The 19,666-nt window shown below is 43.4% G+C and overlaps 1 protein-coding gene across 4 annotated transcripts in view; it reads left to right on the top strand.

The window, feature by feature from the left end:
- SYN3 (synapsin III) overlaps positions 1-19,666 on the top strand; it is a 235,902-nt gene that overhangs the window by 77,431 nt on the left and 138,805 nt on the right. For all 4 annotated transcript variants that reach the window (XM_080590591.1, XM_080590589.1, XM_080590590.1 and 1 more), the window contains 2 exons: positions 6,224-6,315; positions 18,768-18,924. In XM_080590591.1, coding sequence (XP_080446717.1) covers positions 6,224-6,315; positions 18,768-18,924 — 249 coding nt within the window. The remainder of the gene's footprint in view (positions 1-6,223; positions 6,316-18,767; positions 18,925-19,666) is intronic.

Here is a 19,666-nt window from a genome sequence, read left to right on the forward strand (position 1 = left end):
AGGTAATTGATAGTGGAAGGGGGAAAAGTGTGAAGGAGGTTTGGTGAGGCCAAAAAGTTTCTCAAAATATTGATTCCTGTTGTTTGTCCAGCCGTCTTCTTCCCACCATTTCCTGCCATTGACAAGGTGGGTCCATCTCTGTCTGACATGCATTCTTCTTGCACAGCTCATTCACTTGTTCCCGCTGCCTGGTTTATTTTCAGGGAATGATTATTCAGTGAACTCCTATGTACATGCTTCTGGAAAAGTCTTGTGGTATAGATTATGACTCCATTGGCAGCATTGTCAGGAAAAATGTTGTACTTGGCTCACACAGGAGATAATTGTAATACAAATCATGTCTTCCAGTTCCATTGTGCTTCTTGTTCTAAAGCAATATTTTCATGTGCAGCCTAAGGTGGTCTTTTCAAAAGGTAGAGTCTGATAGGCCCGTGTGTGACTGTGTGAATTAGCCTCTCATCAAATAACTGTATAATTTTTATTCATTACATGCTTAAGGTGTGGGTTTTTTTTCCAGCTGAAAGCCAGAAAGTAGTTCAAGAACAGCAACAAAAGTCTCACAGCTTTTCCTAATACAAGCATTCATGAAAAAGAATTCATGAATAAAGGAAATTGGAAGAATAGCAAGAATGACTTAAAATTGTGAATTTCTTAAATATCTAGAATCTTTTTTTGTTATTTGATTTTCCATTTGTTTTTTGGAGGCTTTCAGAGTTCATGCATTTGAGCTATTTCCTGGGATCAAAAGGTTTAGAAATGTGGTTTTGCTAACTAGAACTCCAATTGTCAGGCAGTCACATGGTTTCTGAAAAGAAAATTTAAGAGACAACTCCAAACGCCATTGGAGCTGATGCGCCACCAGCACTCTCCCAGGTCAAGGCATCAGCACCAGCACTGTCTGTGGGCTAGGAGCAGAGCATACGTCTTAGCTTCAGGTCTTGTAAAGAGCAGTTGTGGAAGCTGTACTTGGAGCTGCACAGCAGTGTTCCCCTCCCAGCTGGGCCCTCTCTATTGTCCCCAAGGGACAATGTCTCAGCAGAGAGATTTGGGAATCAGGGGTTGCTTAATCTCTAATTCCTCATGTATGTGATTAATTCATGCATCAAGTACACACTGCCCCAGTCCTCCCCCTGTTCACATCCATATGATTTGTTCACTCTCCTGCCTGTGCGGGGATTAGGGACTGCTTACCTCCCCCGTGAAATGCTTGTAATGGTTGTAGTGAAATGTGCTGTTACTGGAATGTAGTCTGGTGTCTGCCAAAGTCTCTCTTTCCTTATACATACTGGAAGGTCCACCAAAAAACTAAAGCATAAAATCCACTAAGGAATGTATGCAATTTGATTAGACATTAGTAATTCTTCATCTCAAGTGCCCAAGCCATGACACGAACCAGCCTGTTATTCTGACTGCATTTTGTGTCACAGGAAAGGAGGAGCGAAATAGACACACAGTGATAATTGGTGAGAAGTTGCAAGAGCAAGATCAGATGAGCAGAGAGCTTTGGTCAGAGGCTGGCTTTGTGCAGCACAGTTTACTGGGAAATGAGACAGAAAGTCTCACAGGGACATGTTGGGAATATCTGGGGAGATGGGTGGTGCTTTCCAGGTGGAGAGCTGGCTCTAGAGGGAGTTTAAAAAAAAAAAAAAAAAGGCAAAACAATAGCAGTCCGTTTGCTCGGGTTCTGTCCCTTGTGATCCTGCCTACTATTTACCAAATCTCACCTCAGTCTCCCCATATCAGTTCATACCCAGAGCTCCAGACCTCCAGTTACAGCAGGCTGGGGGGAAGGAAGGACACTGGAAAGGATACAGTAAGGTCAGGACCTAGATCATTGGTGCACAAGCGTGTGTGCACACAGCAGGGATGGGAAAGGAGAAGAGGAGCAGCTTGGGTGTGCATACTGAGCATCATCTCAGTGACACAGGGGTGAGACCAAGGAAACCAGCCCTCCCAGGCCTGTGGGATGGTAGATCACAACTGGTGGGTAGGGGAGAGACAAAGGAGATAGGAACTGTGGAGCTCCAGTGTGCCCCTAGGAGGAGGGGAGAGCGGCCCCCACAGAAGACCCCTGCTCACTTGCAGAAGGCTGGAGTTTGATGCCAGACTGGAATATATGAGCAGGAGTCTCCTTTGTAAGGCAAGTGGCTTCATCCTTCCATCTTGCTCAGCAATGGTCAGGTCTCAGCTAAAAGATCATGGTGACTGGGCTGTCACAACCCAAGAATATTGCGGCCTCATCAGAGTGAAGCCCAGTGACAACAACAACAGTGCTGAACATTGCCTAAAAGAGAATAAGAGAATGGGGTTGTTTTGTCTAGGGAAAAAAAAAATAATTAAAAATAAAATAAAAATAAAAATAAAAATAAAAATAAATAAAAATAAAATAAAATAAAATAAAATAAAATAAAATAAAATAAAATAAAATAAAATAAAATAAAATAAAATAAAATAAAATAAAATAAAATAAAAATAAAATAAAAATAAAAATAAAATAAAAATAAATGGAAGAAGGAAGGGTAAGTCTTCAAGCAGTAAGTCTTCAAGTTCTGCAATGGGCTTAGAAAGCAAGAGGAGAAACTTAGGCGAGACATCAGGAAAACTTTCGAAGGTTGTTAAAGCACAGATTGCCTGAAGAGGCTCCTTAATCATGGAAGATACAAAAAAAGTTACATAGCACCTACACACAATGGCAGAGGTAGACCTGATCCTGCCTTAGGAAGGAGAGATGGTCTGTCTGATGTCTTAAAGTCCTTCCACCCCCGTCTTCTGTTATTCTGTGAAACATGGTTTATGGTTTAAATCCAGCCTGAACACATGCCTCCCAGGAAGCGTTTTAACATATGGCTGTCAGGCCAGACATTCCACTACAGCATAATTTAAAATGACAAAATCCTCTTTGTTTCATTCTCAGCAAACAGAAACAGAAACCTAAAATAGTTCAACAGAAAGATCTCCAGTACCTAGGGAACACTGATGTGAGAAACGGAGAGTAGCTTAAGATTTTGTCCAAATGATCTGGAGAGATTTGTGAATACAAATACCTGAAATAGTAGGAATTTTTAACATAACTATCCTCAAAATATTTGTGGGCACCCTCTCAAATCCGGGCCTCACAAAGATTCAAAATACAAGTCCCACAGTCTGTATTAAATTATTCTTTCTTAAGATGGACTGTGTCATGTTTGTCACATGTGGTTCACTCTTGCCCTAGATGTTTTTGCAGCCACTGGCACCATCTGCAAAGCAAGTATAAAACACCATCTGACGTATTTCTGCCTAATTTTCGATGGGTCCTAACACAAATGGCTGTGCAGGGCAGTGGAGAGCTGGGCTCTCCAGGTTTGTGCAGTTACCTGTCACTCTATCTGCTCGGGCTGCTTTCAAAGGCCTCTTTGTCTGCAAGGTAAGAGCAGGCTGGAGATGATCTCAGACTTGAAAGCCCAGCCAAGGGAAATCATTAGGCTACAAAACCCACAAAGTCAAAAATACAGGGAGCACTGGAAAATCAACAGGAAACTATTTCTGCTGACTGAAGTTTTCAGCCTTCTTCCAAGCGCCAGCTCGCAGCGGCCTGTCGGATCGGACAAAGCAGCTACACGAGAGCAGCAATGGTCCTCGACTTAGCTCATTAAAGCTAAGTGCCAGGGAAAGATTAGGGACTCTTCCTCAGCTGTGGTCATATATCTGGGCGTTTTGGGGCTGGGGTAGTGCTGTGGGTTTGCAGAGTCCCGCAGGCCCTGTTTCTCCTCGCTCTTTGCCAGGGTGCCCTAGACAACGGTTGCCACAAGAGATTTCTCCCTTTCTTCTGGCTCTCGACATTAGCAGGCCTGAAATTGGTCCTGGCAGTTTGGTATGAAGCACTTACCAGCTCGGGGGATTCCCAGGCCTGTTTGGATGTCAGGTGTCTGAACACAGCTTTGTTTGGTCCGACCGCCTCTGGGCAATGCCTGTCAGGCTGGCTTAATTCAGCTATACTTGCCAGCCATCAGATGAGGACTCCCCATTTTCAGCCCCAGCAAAGCCAAGTGTTAAGTCCTGTAGTACAAAAAAACACTATGGAAATTATTATGGAAGAAAAGCATAAAAAACATGAAAATACAGGCCTAAAGCTTCCTTCTCTAGCTCTGGCTTTCATATCTGATGATGCTTCCCTCAGCTGCAGAAGCCAAAGGTCCAGCTCCGTAGCTCTCTGAATGGGATCTGTCTGCAGCCAAAGAGGTGGAAAACCCATCCTTTCATCTCCCCATTCCATAAAGCTTCTCATGACCACATGTAAGCTAACAAGCAGGTATGCTGTGTCCCACTTGGAGCCACTGGAGAGATCACTGTTAGTGCCCAAAGCATCTCTTCTTGCTGAATTTGTTCGAGGTGAACTCGCCACTACCTATATCTACTGAGCTTTTTAAACATATTAAATGCAGGTGGCTTTTAGAGGTATAGATTTTCTTCTCTCAGATCCAATATGATCACTGAATATCAGCTAACCTGCAGCATGGCTGCAGCCAAGCAATCTCATAAGAAGAGGCCAGCAAGTCACCTGAATCACTGCCATTGACTGTGTGTGTGTGTGTTTGAAGTAGGATTTACTTCTTGGCAACAGGAATTTTCCCCTTCCTTCCATTATAATTGGGAGTTAAAATGATGTAAGATCATGTAAGGGTGTTGCTTTGAAAAGTTTACACAGGGCCGCAGACATGAAATCCCATTACATCATCAGGTCAACAGTCCACAGTCATTGCTTTAAAATTACACGGATTTTAAAAAAAGAAAGTTGGAAGTGATTTTTTCATTTGTCGTCTGGCCTCTGAGCCTTTACAGGTGCATCAAGTCTCCATCTGCAAGTTTTTTCCATGAGGAAAAAAAACATGTTTTTTTCTTTTTTTATTATTTTTGTATTTTTTTCTATATAAAAGTTGTTCCTGGCACTATCTTCCAGTTCCATCTAGTAGAAATATCAGAACATTAAATACTACAAGGATCTCAATAGAATCACAATAAGCAACACCATCTAAGTGCTCTGATATTATGTAGCCACTGGTAAGGAGATGATTTTACTGCTGCCCAGTCTCCACCATTCTACCTCTGAAAGAAATGCATTAACAGGCAGGAGAAAAAAGCTGTTGAAAGGGAGAAGGCAAAATTTTCTGTCTGAAAAGCTGAAACCTGGTTATTTATATATACAGGCAAACCTCAGCTTGAGCAGGCAAACCCAATAATTTAAAATAGGATTCTGAATCCATAAAGGTTAGCTGGAAAGCAAGTCTTTGCACAGTCCAGCAAAAAGCACAATAAATGAATAAGTTATGATAGCCTAAGGTCTACTCACTGGCTCATAAAGGACAAGTTTAGGGTTTGGAGCCCGAGTTTAGTGCAGATCAACCAATCCCAACATCCTCCTCCTGCTACAAGTGGCCTGGGCCCACCAAGTCCTGCTGGCACTGCTGCCTGCCCGGAGCACAGCCAGCTGCCATGCCACAGGATTGTCACACCTCTTGCCCCGTTAATCGCTGTGATTTGTGTCTTAACCTTCACTGACACTCTGTGCAGCCAGAATCACTCAGTGCACATTTGCCTTCTGCTCCCCACAGCTTAAACATTCCCTGCCAACCTTTCCAGACTCGTAAGTCGCACCTCTTTTAGAAGATAAAGTGTTTTAATAACTGTGCAGTACCATTAATAGTCTGCCCAGCTTTGCTAACACTTTAATAGTTAAAATCTTAACAAGTAAACCGAGTTAGGTGGGTGCCGCTGCTTATCACTTTCCTATAGCATAATGAGGCCTTTTAGCTATTTATGGAGGTTTAAACCTTTTGTATTAGGTTTATGGCTGGCCAGTGGCATGACAGCCAACTCAGACATAATTCTAAATGAATGTTTCCAAGTGGAAACTTGGAATTTGAATTCAAATGACCTTACCTCTTATTATTATTCTTTCCTGTATGTGTTTTTCATCTTGCTCGTTCTTAATTCCTTCAGTACTTATTACTGCAATAAGCCTAATCCTGTAAGTTTGTACATCCAAGTGTGGGAGCCATAAATACTTCTGCAGCCTCTCTGGGGCAAATCAGCTGTAACAGGATCTCCCATTGCCTCACAGAAAAAAATAATAATAATAATAATGGAAAGGCAAATTCCATCTGAAGACAATTCTGTGTCTGTGTTCACGTGTTTATGTCTCTGCTGTCCTTGAGTAACGCTCTGTCCTTTTGCTCCACTCCAGGCTGAGTTCTCCGAGCTGAATCTGGCTGCATATGTCACTGGTGGCTGCATGGTGGACATGCAGGTCATGAGGAACGGCACCAAGGTGGTAAGGTGAGGAGTGCCAGCTTTTCTTTATAATCCAGCTTTCTGGGGAGATCTGGGAGCAAGCAGGATGACCTCAGGGTCTGGGCAGTATCTGAAGTAGAGCAACACAGACCTGATGATTTCAAAGTTTCCCAAAAGGGGTGGAAAGATTGACCTGACTGGCGGTTTTGTATCAGGTCTCAATTGCACATTATGCCATACAGTCATAGCTTCCAGTCCAGACCCTTCATGCAACCACAAGTGCCTCCTTTTTAGATTCTTTTTAGCCATAGACCTCCTAATAAAGGGACAGACAATGGATCTTCCTTTCCCTTGATTTTTCTCTCCTATTGTGTCAACAAACTAACCTTCACTGTAAACAGAGGTTTGCATTCATTAGCCTACCTGTGTTAGGTTCTGACTCTGGCAGACTATCATTGCAATAGCCACAAAGCCCCTCTATAAATATAATCCTCCCCAATCACACAATGCTTCCCCAATCACACATCCAATTCACTTTCCAAAAGCATTGTTTCCCTTCTTTCTGACACCAGAGTGCCCACAATTTGGACTTAATGCTATACAAAGAGCAGTGTAACTTGTCATATCTGTGTAAGATGTTAAAATGTGTCTGTTTACATAGCCCTGAAATTACTTTCCACCTTTCTATTCCCCAGGCTGTATCTTTATTAGTTTCTGTCATTACAATTTTCAACTCTATATTTCATCTTTGATACAAAAGCTTTTCCTTGTTCATGTAGAAATCTCATTGCTATTCCCAATCCATTTTCCTAGCCTTCCTACTTCTTTTTGTACCGATTCCTTTATCCTTTTTAGTGCATACAACATCTTGAAGTTTAATATTTTTCACACATTTAATTACTCTTTTGTCTGTTTGCTTCTTGTTCAGAAACAGAAATACAGATATGTGTTATACCATGCAGGGAGATTTTTGAAAGGGATTATTACAGCAGCTGAAAAATTGTGATTCTGACAGTGCTGGGCTCAGTTTAATTTCTGAGGACGTCATTTCCAGCCCAAACAGTCCAAAACAACACTTGTCACTGTCAGTTAGCTGTGACTGTGGTCCATCAATTCATTTCAGGTCTTGACATCTCTTAGTATGTCCGCAAGTCTCCATTCTTTAGCACAATTTCATGAGTCTCTGCTAAAAACTTTAAAGGTTGAGTCTGTTATATCCATTTGCTTTCTCTCATCCCGTGAATGTCTGTTTCTCAGTGAAAGACAGCATACGTCCTGTGAACCTACCGCTGGAGCATCCATCAGACAGCACGCCGCACTAATCTGCTCTTGTGTTCACTTGCTCACGACGCTGGAAGGCTTCCCAAGAACCATTTCCTAGGTTGATCACATCTTCATTTTCCTTCCCATGCCTTTCCTCTCAAAGCCATTCATACGTCTGGCAGAAAGCTCATCAGCTATTAAACTGAAACTGAAGACAAAATTTATTTCACAGGAGTGTCTGTGGCATAGCATTCATGTTTCTGCTCGTGGTATATACAAATGCACCAAAACTAGCCTCGTGTGGCTATTTATATATGAAATATGTATTTATATATGAAAATGCGTATGTTTTTATGAGTGGCAGTAGTTCAGCTCTCTGTGTTTTCATCTATGTATGCTTATGGAGGAGGTGGATTTGCCTCTGCTTGTGTAGAGATGCATATTGCTTGTCAGTATGCCAAGTTACTGTCAACACTGTAACCCATTGGGAGCACAGAGAGGTGCACACACCAGGGTGCAACCACCTGGGTGCAGCTTGCTTCCCACTCCACTCAAAGCCCCCCCATCATGCCCACAAGAATGCTCTCCCTGGCCAGAAGCTCACCCGTGTGCACCAACCCCTCTGATGACAATGGGGTTCTGGTCAGGAGAGAGCGAGAAAAGGGAAAGGACTGACAAGGATGTAACATCATAGGAATAAATGAGTGGTTCTAAGCTATTGTCCTCAGCAAACACTATTGAAGGAACCAAGAAGGCCTTGAGAGAAACAGGAAAGGAATTTCTGCTACCCAAAGCACTCAGGCTGCTCGGTTAAGAGCTGTTTGTACTTCAGGAACAGAAAGGTCCCAGGGCCTGAGAACCACAAAAGTAATGAAAGAATTTTGGAAAAGAGATTTATCAATACTGACAATTATGATAGCAGTACAAATAGTAAGAACAGTAAACTTTAATAAATTAAAATGAACAAAAATTGAAATGAGAGACTAATATTTATAGGATACCAGATCTTTTGGCTTGGATGCAGTCCTTCAGCCTTGGTGAACACTGACTGAGGCCACCAAGGAATTGTTCTTAGTGCTTACTCATCTTTTTTTCCATCACTTATTGGGCCTCTGCTAATTATTAAGCAAGATATTTAGTCACAACTCAGAACGGTCCTAGCTGGTGGGTTTTGAGCAGCCTGAGCCCATGGAAATCACACCTACAAGTTACAGGAAGGTAATACGGCAGTGTCTTGCTAACAGATACATCTAGGATTCTCCCCCTGCAGGAACCCTGCTTTCTTCACACTCCTCTTCAAAGCAAAGGCAACGGAGTGCGGTGGGTTGGTCTAAAAGCAGTGAATGCACCACAGGCCACTGGATTTTAAACCAATAACATGATAAACACTGTTGTTATTAATATTAATAATAACAGTAATAATAGTAATAAAGCAATCACTAGGATATTCTCCCTAGTCTTATATAATGTTAATTTAACTATTAGCCTATTAAATTCTGCCATGAATGAGAAGGTATAACAGCCCGTGAAGCTCTCCATTTACCACTTGCCTCGGGCAAATTTGAAAAAAAAAAAAAAAGAACTTTGGAAGAATTATTGTTAATTAAAGAGAGCAAGGAACTTGAAGTATACAGAGCCCCATGACTTCTAGCCTGTATATCTTTAAACAAGCAGCTGTGACTAAGTTAGCAAACAACATAACTGAAGGCAGGCATTACTTTTCTTGCCTGATTTTAATACAAGTGTGGCTCCCAATAATTTTGCAGTAACAAAACCTCTTATGCAGTGGTCCTTGTTACCCCAGCATGTCCTTGGGTACTGTTGGCACCAGAGCTTCCTCAGTGAAATGTTAAATATGGGAAACAGTAGATGGCACTTATGCATCCCAGAGGATCAATCCCTCACTGACTTCGACAGGGTGACCACTTCAACAGAGAAATGGTGTCTTTTCTGGGTGCGATGAATGAACCATTGTGGAGCAATTAAGCAGTTTGAAAAAAAAAAAAAAAACAAGCATGATTGATGCCTACTTCTAAATCATTTGGGTGAATTCTTCATCATTCTTCCAGAGCATCTGTAACTTCCTTTTTCACAGGTCTACAGACCTATACACATGCACACACACATACTGAACTGTCTGGAGTCTAATTTACCTTCGGAACCTCTTGGGCTGTGTCACCTCTACTGGGTTTAGATGTAAGGAATGGGATTTTTGTTTCCACTTGTTCTTCATTTCTCTGAAGGGCCCTTCTTACTAACATTTCCCACAGTGAAAAAAGGCTGTCAGTGTTGGCATGGCACCTATTCTGAGGTGCATTTATGTTTTCAGGATATTATAAAAGTGTCCCAGTATAAATGAGAATTTGGGCTGTCTCTGCTTCTGACAACGCTTAGACTCCCAAACTATGATCTCAGCCTCTGCATTAGATTAAATGCAGCCCTCTGTTTGCCTTTTGGGCTTTACAAGCCTTCAGCTATTAATTCCAGTAGATGTGGGAATAAGGCAGGGATATGTTGAAAATCTGGACAGCTTTCTTACATAAGGAATACTAATGTTTCTGGGAGCATTTCAGACTTTTGAGGATATAAATTAATCATGCAACAGACTGCTCTCATCTCCTGTCTCCCCGTTGAGCTGGCTTTTTTGCCATTGGGGCTGATCACCTAGGGCAAAAAGCACATTTTGGTGTGTTTGCATGGGACCTACCACCATAACGTCCTGGTGTAGATATCACTGTACCGCCACAGCACAGGCAACAGCTGATGGACCAGGAGATGCCCAGGAGCTGAGAGAGGAGGACCTTGTGTGGAACAACGGCCCTGGCAAGTTGGGAGGAGTGACAAAACTGACAGCAAAGCAGAGAGGAGCTGAGCTCATGGGACAAACCCTTTCTCTGGGAAGGATCCCTGCCATGGTTGCAGCATTTAGTCCTCCAGGCCTTGCCAGAATTTGGCTGGTCTGTGTAAGAACAGGCGTGTCTCACTCAGCTTACCACAGGTGCTATGCCCTTTTCACTTGCAGCTGTGGTGTGGTCTTGAACTCCATTTCCTCCATACAAGCCCATTCACTCCTTTAATTAACACTGACTTTCCCATTGGTTCCAGCTGATTCAGTGCTCATACTAAGCTCTGTGCTCTGATAACAGGACAGCTGCCTGTTGAATGACCATCCCACATAGACCAGGACCTGGAAATGCTATTTTCCCAAAGGGTATTTTTGCACTGCAGTACAATCATAGCCTGAGGAGGCAAATCCTTTTGCACGGAGGAAGCAAGGAAGAAACTGGCCACCCTGTCAGCAGGCATTTTCTTGCTATTCAGAGCTTGCAGAGCCCAGGAGACATGTACTCTGACTAAAGAAAATCCCAGGATGCGAGGCTCTTCAAAGCTTGCCAAGGATACTGTCCCCTTCCCACTGCACCTTCTCCTATCCCAATAGGTTCGATAAGCAGCTCCCTGCAAGATGCAGGTGGGTTTTCTAGCCTACAGAGTCCATGCTTCTTCACCATACAGTAGCTGTGCATTGCTAGGAGGTGGATATTTTCTTGTCCCTTGAAGAGTATTCACTCCCAAGAGATGGTGATTCCTTACAGTTCTTCTACAGGGAGAATATTCAGGGAGGTCATGGGAATAGCTACTGGCGCTGGACACTGATGAAGGGCATATCAGCAGGCAGTAGGTTGCCATCCAACTTCTCACCTTCCAGCAAGTTTTTGTCAAAGAGGAACCCTATGCTCTGTCTAGTCCCTGTCTTCTTAAATTTAACTCTTTAATTAATTGGGGATCCTTTTTAGAAAACATCTTTTTTGTTTGTTTGTTTGTTTGTTTGTTGTTGTTGTTTTGTTTCTTTCAAACCAAAAATCTGAAAATTTCTGCAAAAATAAAGGTGGGAGGAAAACATGGGAGAAATTGTTTGGGAGAGTTTAGATTCCTAGAAACCAGATGGAAAAATACATTGAGTCTATAGTTCTCCCAAGATTCACAGGATTTGGCACACTGTATAGGACAATATGTGCTATATATTTAACACTGAGCAACATTTGGGCAACATTTTTATATTGGTGGTATGGCAATCTGTAATGCAATGGAGAAGGGCGTCTAACCTCGTGTGAGCTTTTAAAGTGCACTTTAGACAAAACACCAAAGTGCCAAACATCCTCTTCCCTTGCCTAAATACCCTTCAGATATACTAGGCTGGGACAAGGTGTCAGACAGGGTAGACCCTGGCAAGGGCAGTTAGAGTGAAGCAATTCAACACCTCTAGCAAGTGATTCCCATGTGGGTGACGATTTACCTTCATCTTCCACTAATTTCTCCCTCTTCCTTACCTTCCTGTCCCACTTTTCTGAGCTGGAGCTGAAAAAGGCAGAGAAGTTGGGGCGTGCTTATTTATTTATTTATTCTCAGTTGCTTCCATCTCAGCTCCTGCTGTTAAACAGCTGCTTAGAGGCCTGCTTCTCTCATCGGGGCTTACTGATCTCCCAGATGAATAATATCCCCCTTCACCTCCCCAGCAGCTGGCGCCCAGCCGACATGCAGGCAGGATGCTGACAGTTATTGGGAAAACATTTGGCATGCAGGCAGCTGCCAGAAAGCAAAAGTCACTCTGAGCAGACGAGGGTGGGGAGCATCACCGAGACTAAACCATTCCCTGGCCCCTTTTACATCTGCAGTAATTCTTTCCGATAAGAAATGTGCTGCCAGGGCCTGAAGCACTCTTTAATTAGTTAATCCAGGACTGAATGCAAGAATGATTAAAGACTGTTTTGGATTGTTTCAGTCTTGATCGGCTTTTTTTTTTTTTTTTCTTTCCTGACTTAATTTGTCTCCTTTCCACACGGGTTCTTAGTAAGGCTTCATCTTCATCCAGAGGGCAACACAATGGAGAAGTGAAGGGCCAAATCATGCTGCACCTGTACTTTACTGGTCGAGGTGGGTCCTCATTAATGGTCTGCTACTGGGACAGAGTGCAGCCTCAGCAAACACATGGGTAATAACAAGTTGGAGGGTGTGGAGTGATAGATATGCCAAAGGGCAGAGCTGCCATTTGGAGGGACCTCAACAGCTGGGAAAATGCACCAACACGAACCTCATGAAGGTCAATAAGGACAATCACAAAGTCCTCCACAGAGGAAAGAATAACCCCATGGACCAGCACTGCTGGAGAGAAGCTGGAGAGAAAACAGCTCTGAGAAAAGGACCTGGTGGTCCTTCTTGTGTGCCCTCGTGGTGAGGAAGCCCAAGCACTGGCTCAATGGGCAGCATTAGCAAGGCTGTAGCTAACGAGACACTATTCACATGTGGAGTACTGTGCCCAACTGTTGAGCTCCCGCAGTATAAAAAAGACATTGACAGACTGGAATGTGTTGAGTGAAAGGCCACCAGGATGATTGGTCAAATACTGGAACAAGTGCCCAGAGAGGCTAAGGGATCTTCATCCTTGGGAATATTCGAAATTTGGCTGAACAAGACCCCAGTCAACATAACATAATTTTATGATTTGCCCTGCAATGAGAAGGGTGTTTTATCAGATGCTCTTCAGAGGCCCTCTCTGACCTAAATAACACTGTGACTTTATTTTATGTTCTTGGAAGGTATTCAGATCACCTTCTGTGAAATCTGTGGTGCACAAGTGTTTTGAAGGCAAGCTGCTGTTGGCAGGTGTGGTTGTTATTTCTTTGAGATATCATCAGGGTCCACATGCTTTTCCTTGTCAAGGTCAGTCAGTTTACAAGGAAAACACATAACAGACTTCAGAGACTGCCACAGTGCAGATTGGAGAGTGTATGACAGGATTTTATGGCTCATTGGCCATTGGTCTAGTGCTGAGAAGCAAATCAGAGCATCTACCAAGGTGTCCTCATCTATATATAGAGGTACTGGTCCTACTGCAACCATGATTCCTGTTTCCTGCTGCTTTTGCTACGCCAGTCTCCCTCACACCCCGTGGTATTTCCTCAGATGTTTCTCTATTAGTGTCCCAAAAGACCCCCTACTCCTCTCCTCCAGCGTGGTAAAGCCATGCCTTTCTCAATTCCATGTTGCTTTCTTGTTTCTCAAGAGCCAACTCTGCCTAAGCTTACATTCATCCTTTCTTTGAATAACCACAGCAAGGTTTACTTCTTTCTGTGGAAAATGACATGAGGTTTTGACTGAAAGAGATTTTTTTTCTTAGCAAATTACCCGTGTTAGCATGACATCCAACGTAACATGAAATCTAACATAATCATAGTGAAAATGTCATAGATTTCTTATTACATTTCAGTAACTTAATAATAATACCATTAACGTACAGGTAAAGTTAAAAAAGAACTTGTTCCTATTTGTAAATGTCATTTTCGATTAGCCTTCAGACGCCTGAGGCACTGCATAGTTGGAGGGATTATTGCACTTCTCAGGTAGTCACAACCACTTATGGTTTGGACTTGTGCCTCAGATGCTTGCCTGAAGGCTCCATTAACTCCCAGTAATGCACAGCTTGTTGTATCATATTGCGTAATTATGCACTTTTCTCCCTCCATGGCATGCCAAGCAGATAGGAGAGGTTGTGGAAGAGAACTTCTTAGTCAAAAATGTGTTGCTCAGTTGGAAGTGCCAGAAAACTGAGGAAAGCCTCCTTGAATAACGGAGAAATGACAGGCCCTGAGGTGAAGATGTCCTTCTTCAGTGTCCGAAGATCTTTTCCTGTTGACATGAAGGGCCAAGTGCCTTTCAAGATGGGCACTCTTTAAGAAAGAGAGCAGGACAGCCCATCTTTCTCCCATAGCACAGGCAAAAAGTGCTCTGAGCTCATCATAGTGCTAAGGTATCTGAGTCGGCTGCAGGTGATTATTCACAGTGGGAGATGGAAGGGATTATTAAAGGATATTTTGACAACATAATCTATTCTTGTGTGTTCTTTCTTCATGCCCATGAAGCCATTTGTGCTTCAGTGAGAACAGCTGAAGGGCCAGGAAGCAAGCCAGAGTCATGTCTATAATCAGAAATAAGAAACAGATCTCTTTAAGGCATGAAACCTCCCAGCAGGAATTGCTGTCATCATCTCTTCTCTATCCATTCACAGTGGCCGGGGACCTGTTTTCCAGAGAGAAATGTTACTGATGATCTTTTCTGAGCTGCTTCTCCTTTTATCGTTAGAGAAGTTAGATATGGGGTCACCAGGATACCTACTGCTGCTCCTGGGTTGTTTAACTTCCATAGCTAACATCAGCGACCTCTTAAATTGTTTTATATTCCCTCATCTCTGACAGTACTGTTTACAAAACTGCTAATGCTGTCACAGATTTAAAAGCAGATGGGTCCAATCTAAGAACTTATATTCTGCAGTCAGATCTCTTCCCTCCTTTAAAATATTAGGTATTTGGGATCCAGGCTTTATACTTGGGTTGGTTTCACATCTAGTTTTACCACTAAAGAGAGAAAGAAACCTCAAAGTACATTGGAACAAGTTGAAAAAGAGTTTGTTAAATGCAAACAAGCGTCCTGCATCAGAGTCCAGGCTCTGGACTGAGAGCACCAGCATCTTCCCTGCCAGACAGTTGTCATCACCCGGGGGTGGTTGACTCTGGTAATTGATGGCCAATATCAATTGCCCAGAGGAGACGTAGGCTGAGCAGCTGCCACGGGCTGTGGCTAGCTTCTGGGACAAGGCGGCAACTACTGCAAAGGAAGAGCAAGCCATGGGCACCCGTAGGGTCTGCTTCACAATGGGGTGGCCGATCCTGTCATGCATCACTTGGAGTACTGAAGGGCTTATGCTGCTGTGGCTGTGCCATCTGCCAGAGCCTGTGGCCACGTGAGCTGCAAGGAATGCTCTTTTCCATTCCAGAGGAAAACACGATCTCACCAGTTATTTCAATCTGAAAATTAAACTTTTCCAGTCTCCCGATTGTTATTTTTTTATTATCATTATTTTTAAGAAAGGATTCTTGTACCTTTACACCACTTTGGGAATGAGCAACAGACATTTTAGTGGCCTTTATTTTGCTGGCAAGAGCTAGGAGCCAAACTGCAGATGAAAACAATGCCCTCAAGGTCTGAGAAAGGGCTTCTGTAAAAGGGTGGTGGCCAAATATAGGCTTCAGTTTTCTCCTGAAAGCTTCATCCATCCAGCTGTCATGCTAAGGAAGACTCCTGGCTTCAGCTAAGTGTCTGCCTTGCAGCCCAGGCACTGCACCTACATGCAGAGCACAGCTCATAAGCAGCATGTTTTAAATGTGTTCTACTTTCAGCTCCATTTACCTATGCCATCTCCCTGTGCACTACGTGTTTGAAGCCCACTGGGCTCCCTTGTTTTCCTCCTGTGACCAAATCCATTTCTTGTGAACTGTCTTTAGCAGGAGTCTACATACAGCTTTATTCAGGACCATCTATGGTCATCATAATGCTGGCTGGACAGATCTATTGAAGTTGAAGGGCTCGTGCTCCTGCCATTACACTCTTAGTCCTGCCAGACTGGGGTGCTTAGGACCTGAGCTGCTGAGTTTGGCTCACCCAATGGCTTTGGCAGTGGTGTTTCAACTGCGGGACTTCTGCCGAACCTGTCTCTCTGCCAAGGTTTTGAACTTTCTGTCATGTGAGATGCTATTGTGTTGGGTTGAAATAGAAAAAGAAAGCAGTTGTACTACTGGTTATTCCAAATCCAAGGCTCGCTATTTAAAGATTTACACTCCAAGAATAAGGGGTAGCTTGCAAAAGTAATCTTCCACCAAAAAATGTATGAATCCTCTTGTGTGAAGCAATTAAGTTCTTTTCTCTTCAGTCCACTTGTAGCCCCCGTTACTCAGCTTTCACACTGCCACTCCCACCACGATCATTCATTTTGCTTTTACTGTCTGCAACCTTTCCTAGCCCCTCGTCTCACATTTTGCCACTGGTCTCAGCTTCTCCTTTACAGACATCTCACAGAACCCAGGGCTCTCTGGCTGATGTTTATTCGCAGCTAGTCCCAGACCCTGCACTCCTCTGCCTTGTTCTCAGTATCCATGGGAACATCATCATTGTCCCACAGTGCAAAAGAGAGATTCAGTGACCACCTTCACTGTAGAGATTCACTCTTCATCTCCTGCGTGAGAGAGTGCCCTGCCTTCCTACATGATGCAGGCTTTGAGAATAGGCTTTTCTACATTTATTCTGTATTCTCGTGTCCATCTTCTAAGCTGAAAAACTCTTCCTTTGCCAGGATCTGAAAAGACAAGAGCTTTTTTTTTTTTTTTTTTAAACTTTTGGCTAGCAGAGCTAAAGCCACTGAAGGCAGCTTCCCAGCCCCTGCTTGTCCTCCCCCCAGCTGGCTACACTTACTCACATGCTGCCTCCTCACCGTGGCACCATGATCCCACCCTGCAGTGTCAGGGAGATGCTCAAGGGCAAAACCAGCAGCTTCCTCTGGGGATACCAGAGCGCTGGTCTCAACCATTAGCTGTGAGGCCCCAGTAAGTGCTGTTCCCTAAGTCAATCTGAGGGAAGACAAGCCGTAAGAGAGATCGGTTCCTTCTTCATGTTCTCTGCAAGCAGTATGAAGGAGGAACGTGCCTGAAGCTCCTGACCCCCACAGGCCCCACAACTGTTTAGTGAATCAGTGGAGGCATGGAGTCCTGGTCAAAGGAAGCTGACGAACCCTTCCTGAGGACCTGTGCCTGCCTCTGGGCTGCTTTCTACATGGCAAGTCCAGCAGAATGGAGGAGTTAAAGCTTTCCAAGATTTGCATTCATTTGCTGTTTCTCAGCAGGGGGTCACTGCTTGCTTCACCCCCATTGACACCAGGGAGGTCCATAAATCAGCCACACAGTGATAGCGCAACCCTCCCGATGCTCATTATGCATCTCGCTGCTGGAGGAAAGCACCACCTTTGGTGCCAAGTACATTAGGGAACACGCCTGGATTTAAAAATACTCCATGGGAGGGAATCACAACATTTCCAAACATTGGCCTCTTGCATCACAAAAGCAGAGCATGTGCCTTGCCATGTCTAGAGCAAGGACAAAAGCCCAAGGCCAACAAACAAAATGAACAGCTCTAAAACAACAAAGCGGCTCTGGGTTCTGTATACAGTGTTTGTTGCCACAATCTGGCCCAGACTTACCATCTCCGATTTCCTTGCCAGAATGATGGAAATATAAATAGGGGCTATAAACCCAGCTCATATATCCGAAGGATTGAAATTATAGTCTCTTAGCAAGGAAAATGTTCGAGGGTAGTGAGGTAATGGGACCTGGTTACAGAGCTCATTTCTCTGAAAAACTTTAATACAGCATGGAAATTTTTCCAATGTCCTTGATGCAACCTTTGTTAAAGTATAAAATAATCCCCCATTTCAGTGGAAAAGCCCCTTCTGTGCCTTCAAGAATGAACTGCTGAGCTCCATTTTGGAAACAGTTTCTTTCCAACTGCTGTTTCCAGAGATTTCTGAAGGGCTCCAAAGGCACAGAATCACCAAGGAATGAGATCTGGCTGTTTGCAAGCTAACCCATCGCCTCTTGGCTTACCTAGAAAGGGCCTCACTTTTCTGTCAGTTTGCTGAGAGCTGCTGCTGTTGAACCATAGGAGTCCCGGCTCCAATCTTGCTAAATAATATTCTGGAAGTCCATGCCATGAGTCACAGAGCTGGATGAGGGTCTCTGCTCATTTGATTAATTACATTACAATGCCTGTCCTTTATTTGTTGACTCATAGCCATAAGAGCCTGGGATGTGCTGCGTATGTAGTAAACTGATTAAAGGGGGAATGTATGTAAATGCATGGATGCGTACGATAGCTTTTTGAAATCCCTCATGATCTTCCCACCCACTGGGCATTGCTTCAATATCGAGTTCAATCGTCAGGAAACAAATTTGCTCCCTCATCTGCGTAGCACATTGCAATGAGCTTGCCAAATACAGCCAAGTTTTCTGAAAGAAAAGAGAATCCCCCCACCAGTGAATTTATGACCCTTGGCTTCCACGTGTGTCTTGTTCTTGTGCATGCCTCAGTGACATGGAAACTGTAGAAAATCTGTTTGGCCTCTTTCTACACTCTCATACTTGCAACTATGTTGGAATTTTCCTTCTTTTTTTTAATGACTATGGTTTTTTGTTTGTTTTCTTACCTTCTAACGCAAGCAACACATGAGGAGAGGCCCACAGACGAGCAACATGTGTTAATGAAAATAAAAGGAGAAAGGCGGAGAAGAAACAGGGAGAGGCTGGAAGTACTGCTGAGTGTGGAAAGTAAAATGTCACTCCCCATGTCTCTTCCAGGTCCTTCAAGCCTGATTTTGTCCTGATCCGGCAGCATGCGTACAGCATGGCGCTAGGAGAGGACTTCCGCAGCCTCATCATCGGCCTCCAGTATGGTGGCATCCACACCGTCAACTCCCTCTACTCTATCTACAACTTCTGCAGCAAGCCCTGGGTGGTAAGTGATGACTCAGCTCCACTGCATGCCAAAGCCGCAAAGCAGATACCTGGTACTGATAGAGCACCAAACTCAGCCTCCAGAGTTCTTTCACGGGAATTCACCTTTCTAGGTTAAAACCACAGTCTAAAAAACCTTAGGAATTCAGCTGGGAAATCTTGGGAAAAAAAAAAAAAAGGAAAGAAAAAAATATATATGAGCACTGCTCCTTTATCAGCCTCTGTAATATCAAGGTGTTATTTCCTCTCAATGAGTAGGATGTGTTTCACCTCTCCCAGTCTCTGTTGTGTCAAAAACAATAATACAGTATAAGGCGGAATAGATGAATAGTAAGAGATTAATAATAACAGATCAGTAGCATGTCTATGTCCTGACCAAAACACAGGAAGAAAAAACTACCTTAAATGAAATATTAACCTTCACTGTTTTAGAGGGTATCTGAACTACACTGCTAGGATCTTTCATTAGATAGATGCTTGTGGTAGCCAGCTGCCCCATCCTAAGACTATGATTATCTATTTCTTGCAGAAGTGCAGTAGTTTGGGTGTATCATTCTAATGTATCTTGTGCTCTCTTCCTACTTCTTCTGAGTGGTGCTTTGTTGCAAGAAAATCAGCTGAAAAGAAAGGCAAGAAAGGGAAAGAGATGGTCACTTCAACAACTAGGTCTAACAAAACAAAAAAAGGAACTTAATATGGCAGAGACATTGGAAAGAGGCAGAAGAAAACAGGAAGATGTATAG

The sequence above is a fragment of the Anser brachyrhynchus genome, assembly GCF_964034855.1.
Source record: "Anser brachyrhynchus genome assembly, chromosome: 1".
Taxonomy (NCBI): domain Eukaryota; kingdom Metazoa; phylum Chordata; class Aves; order Anseriformes; family Anatidae; genus Anser; species Anser brachyrhynchus.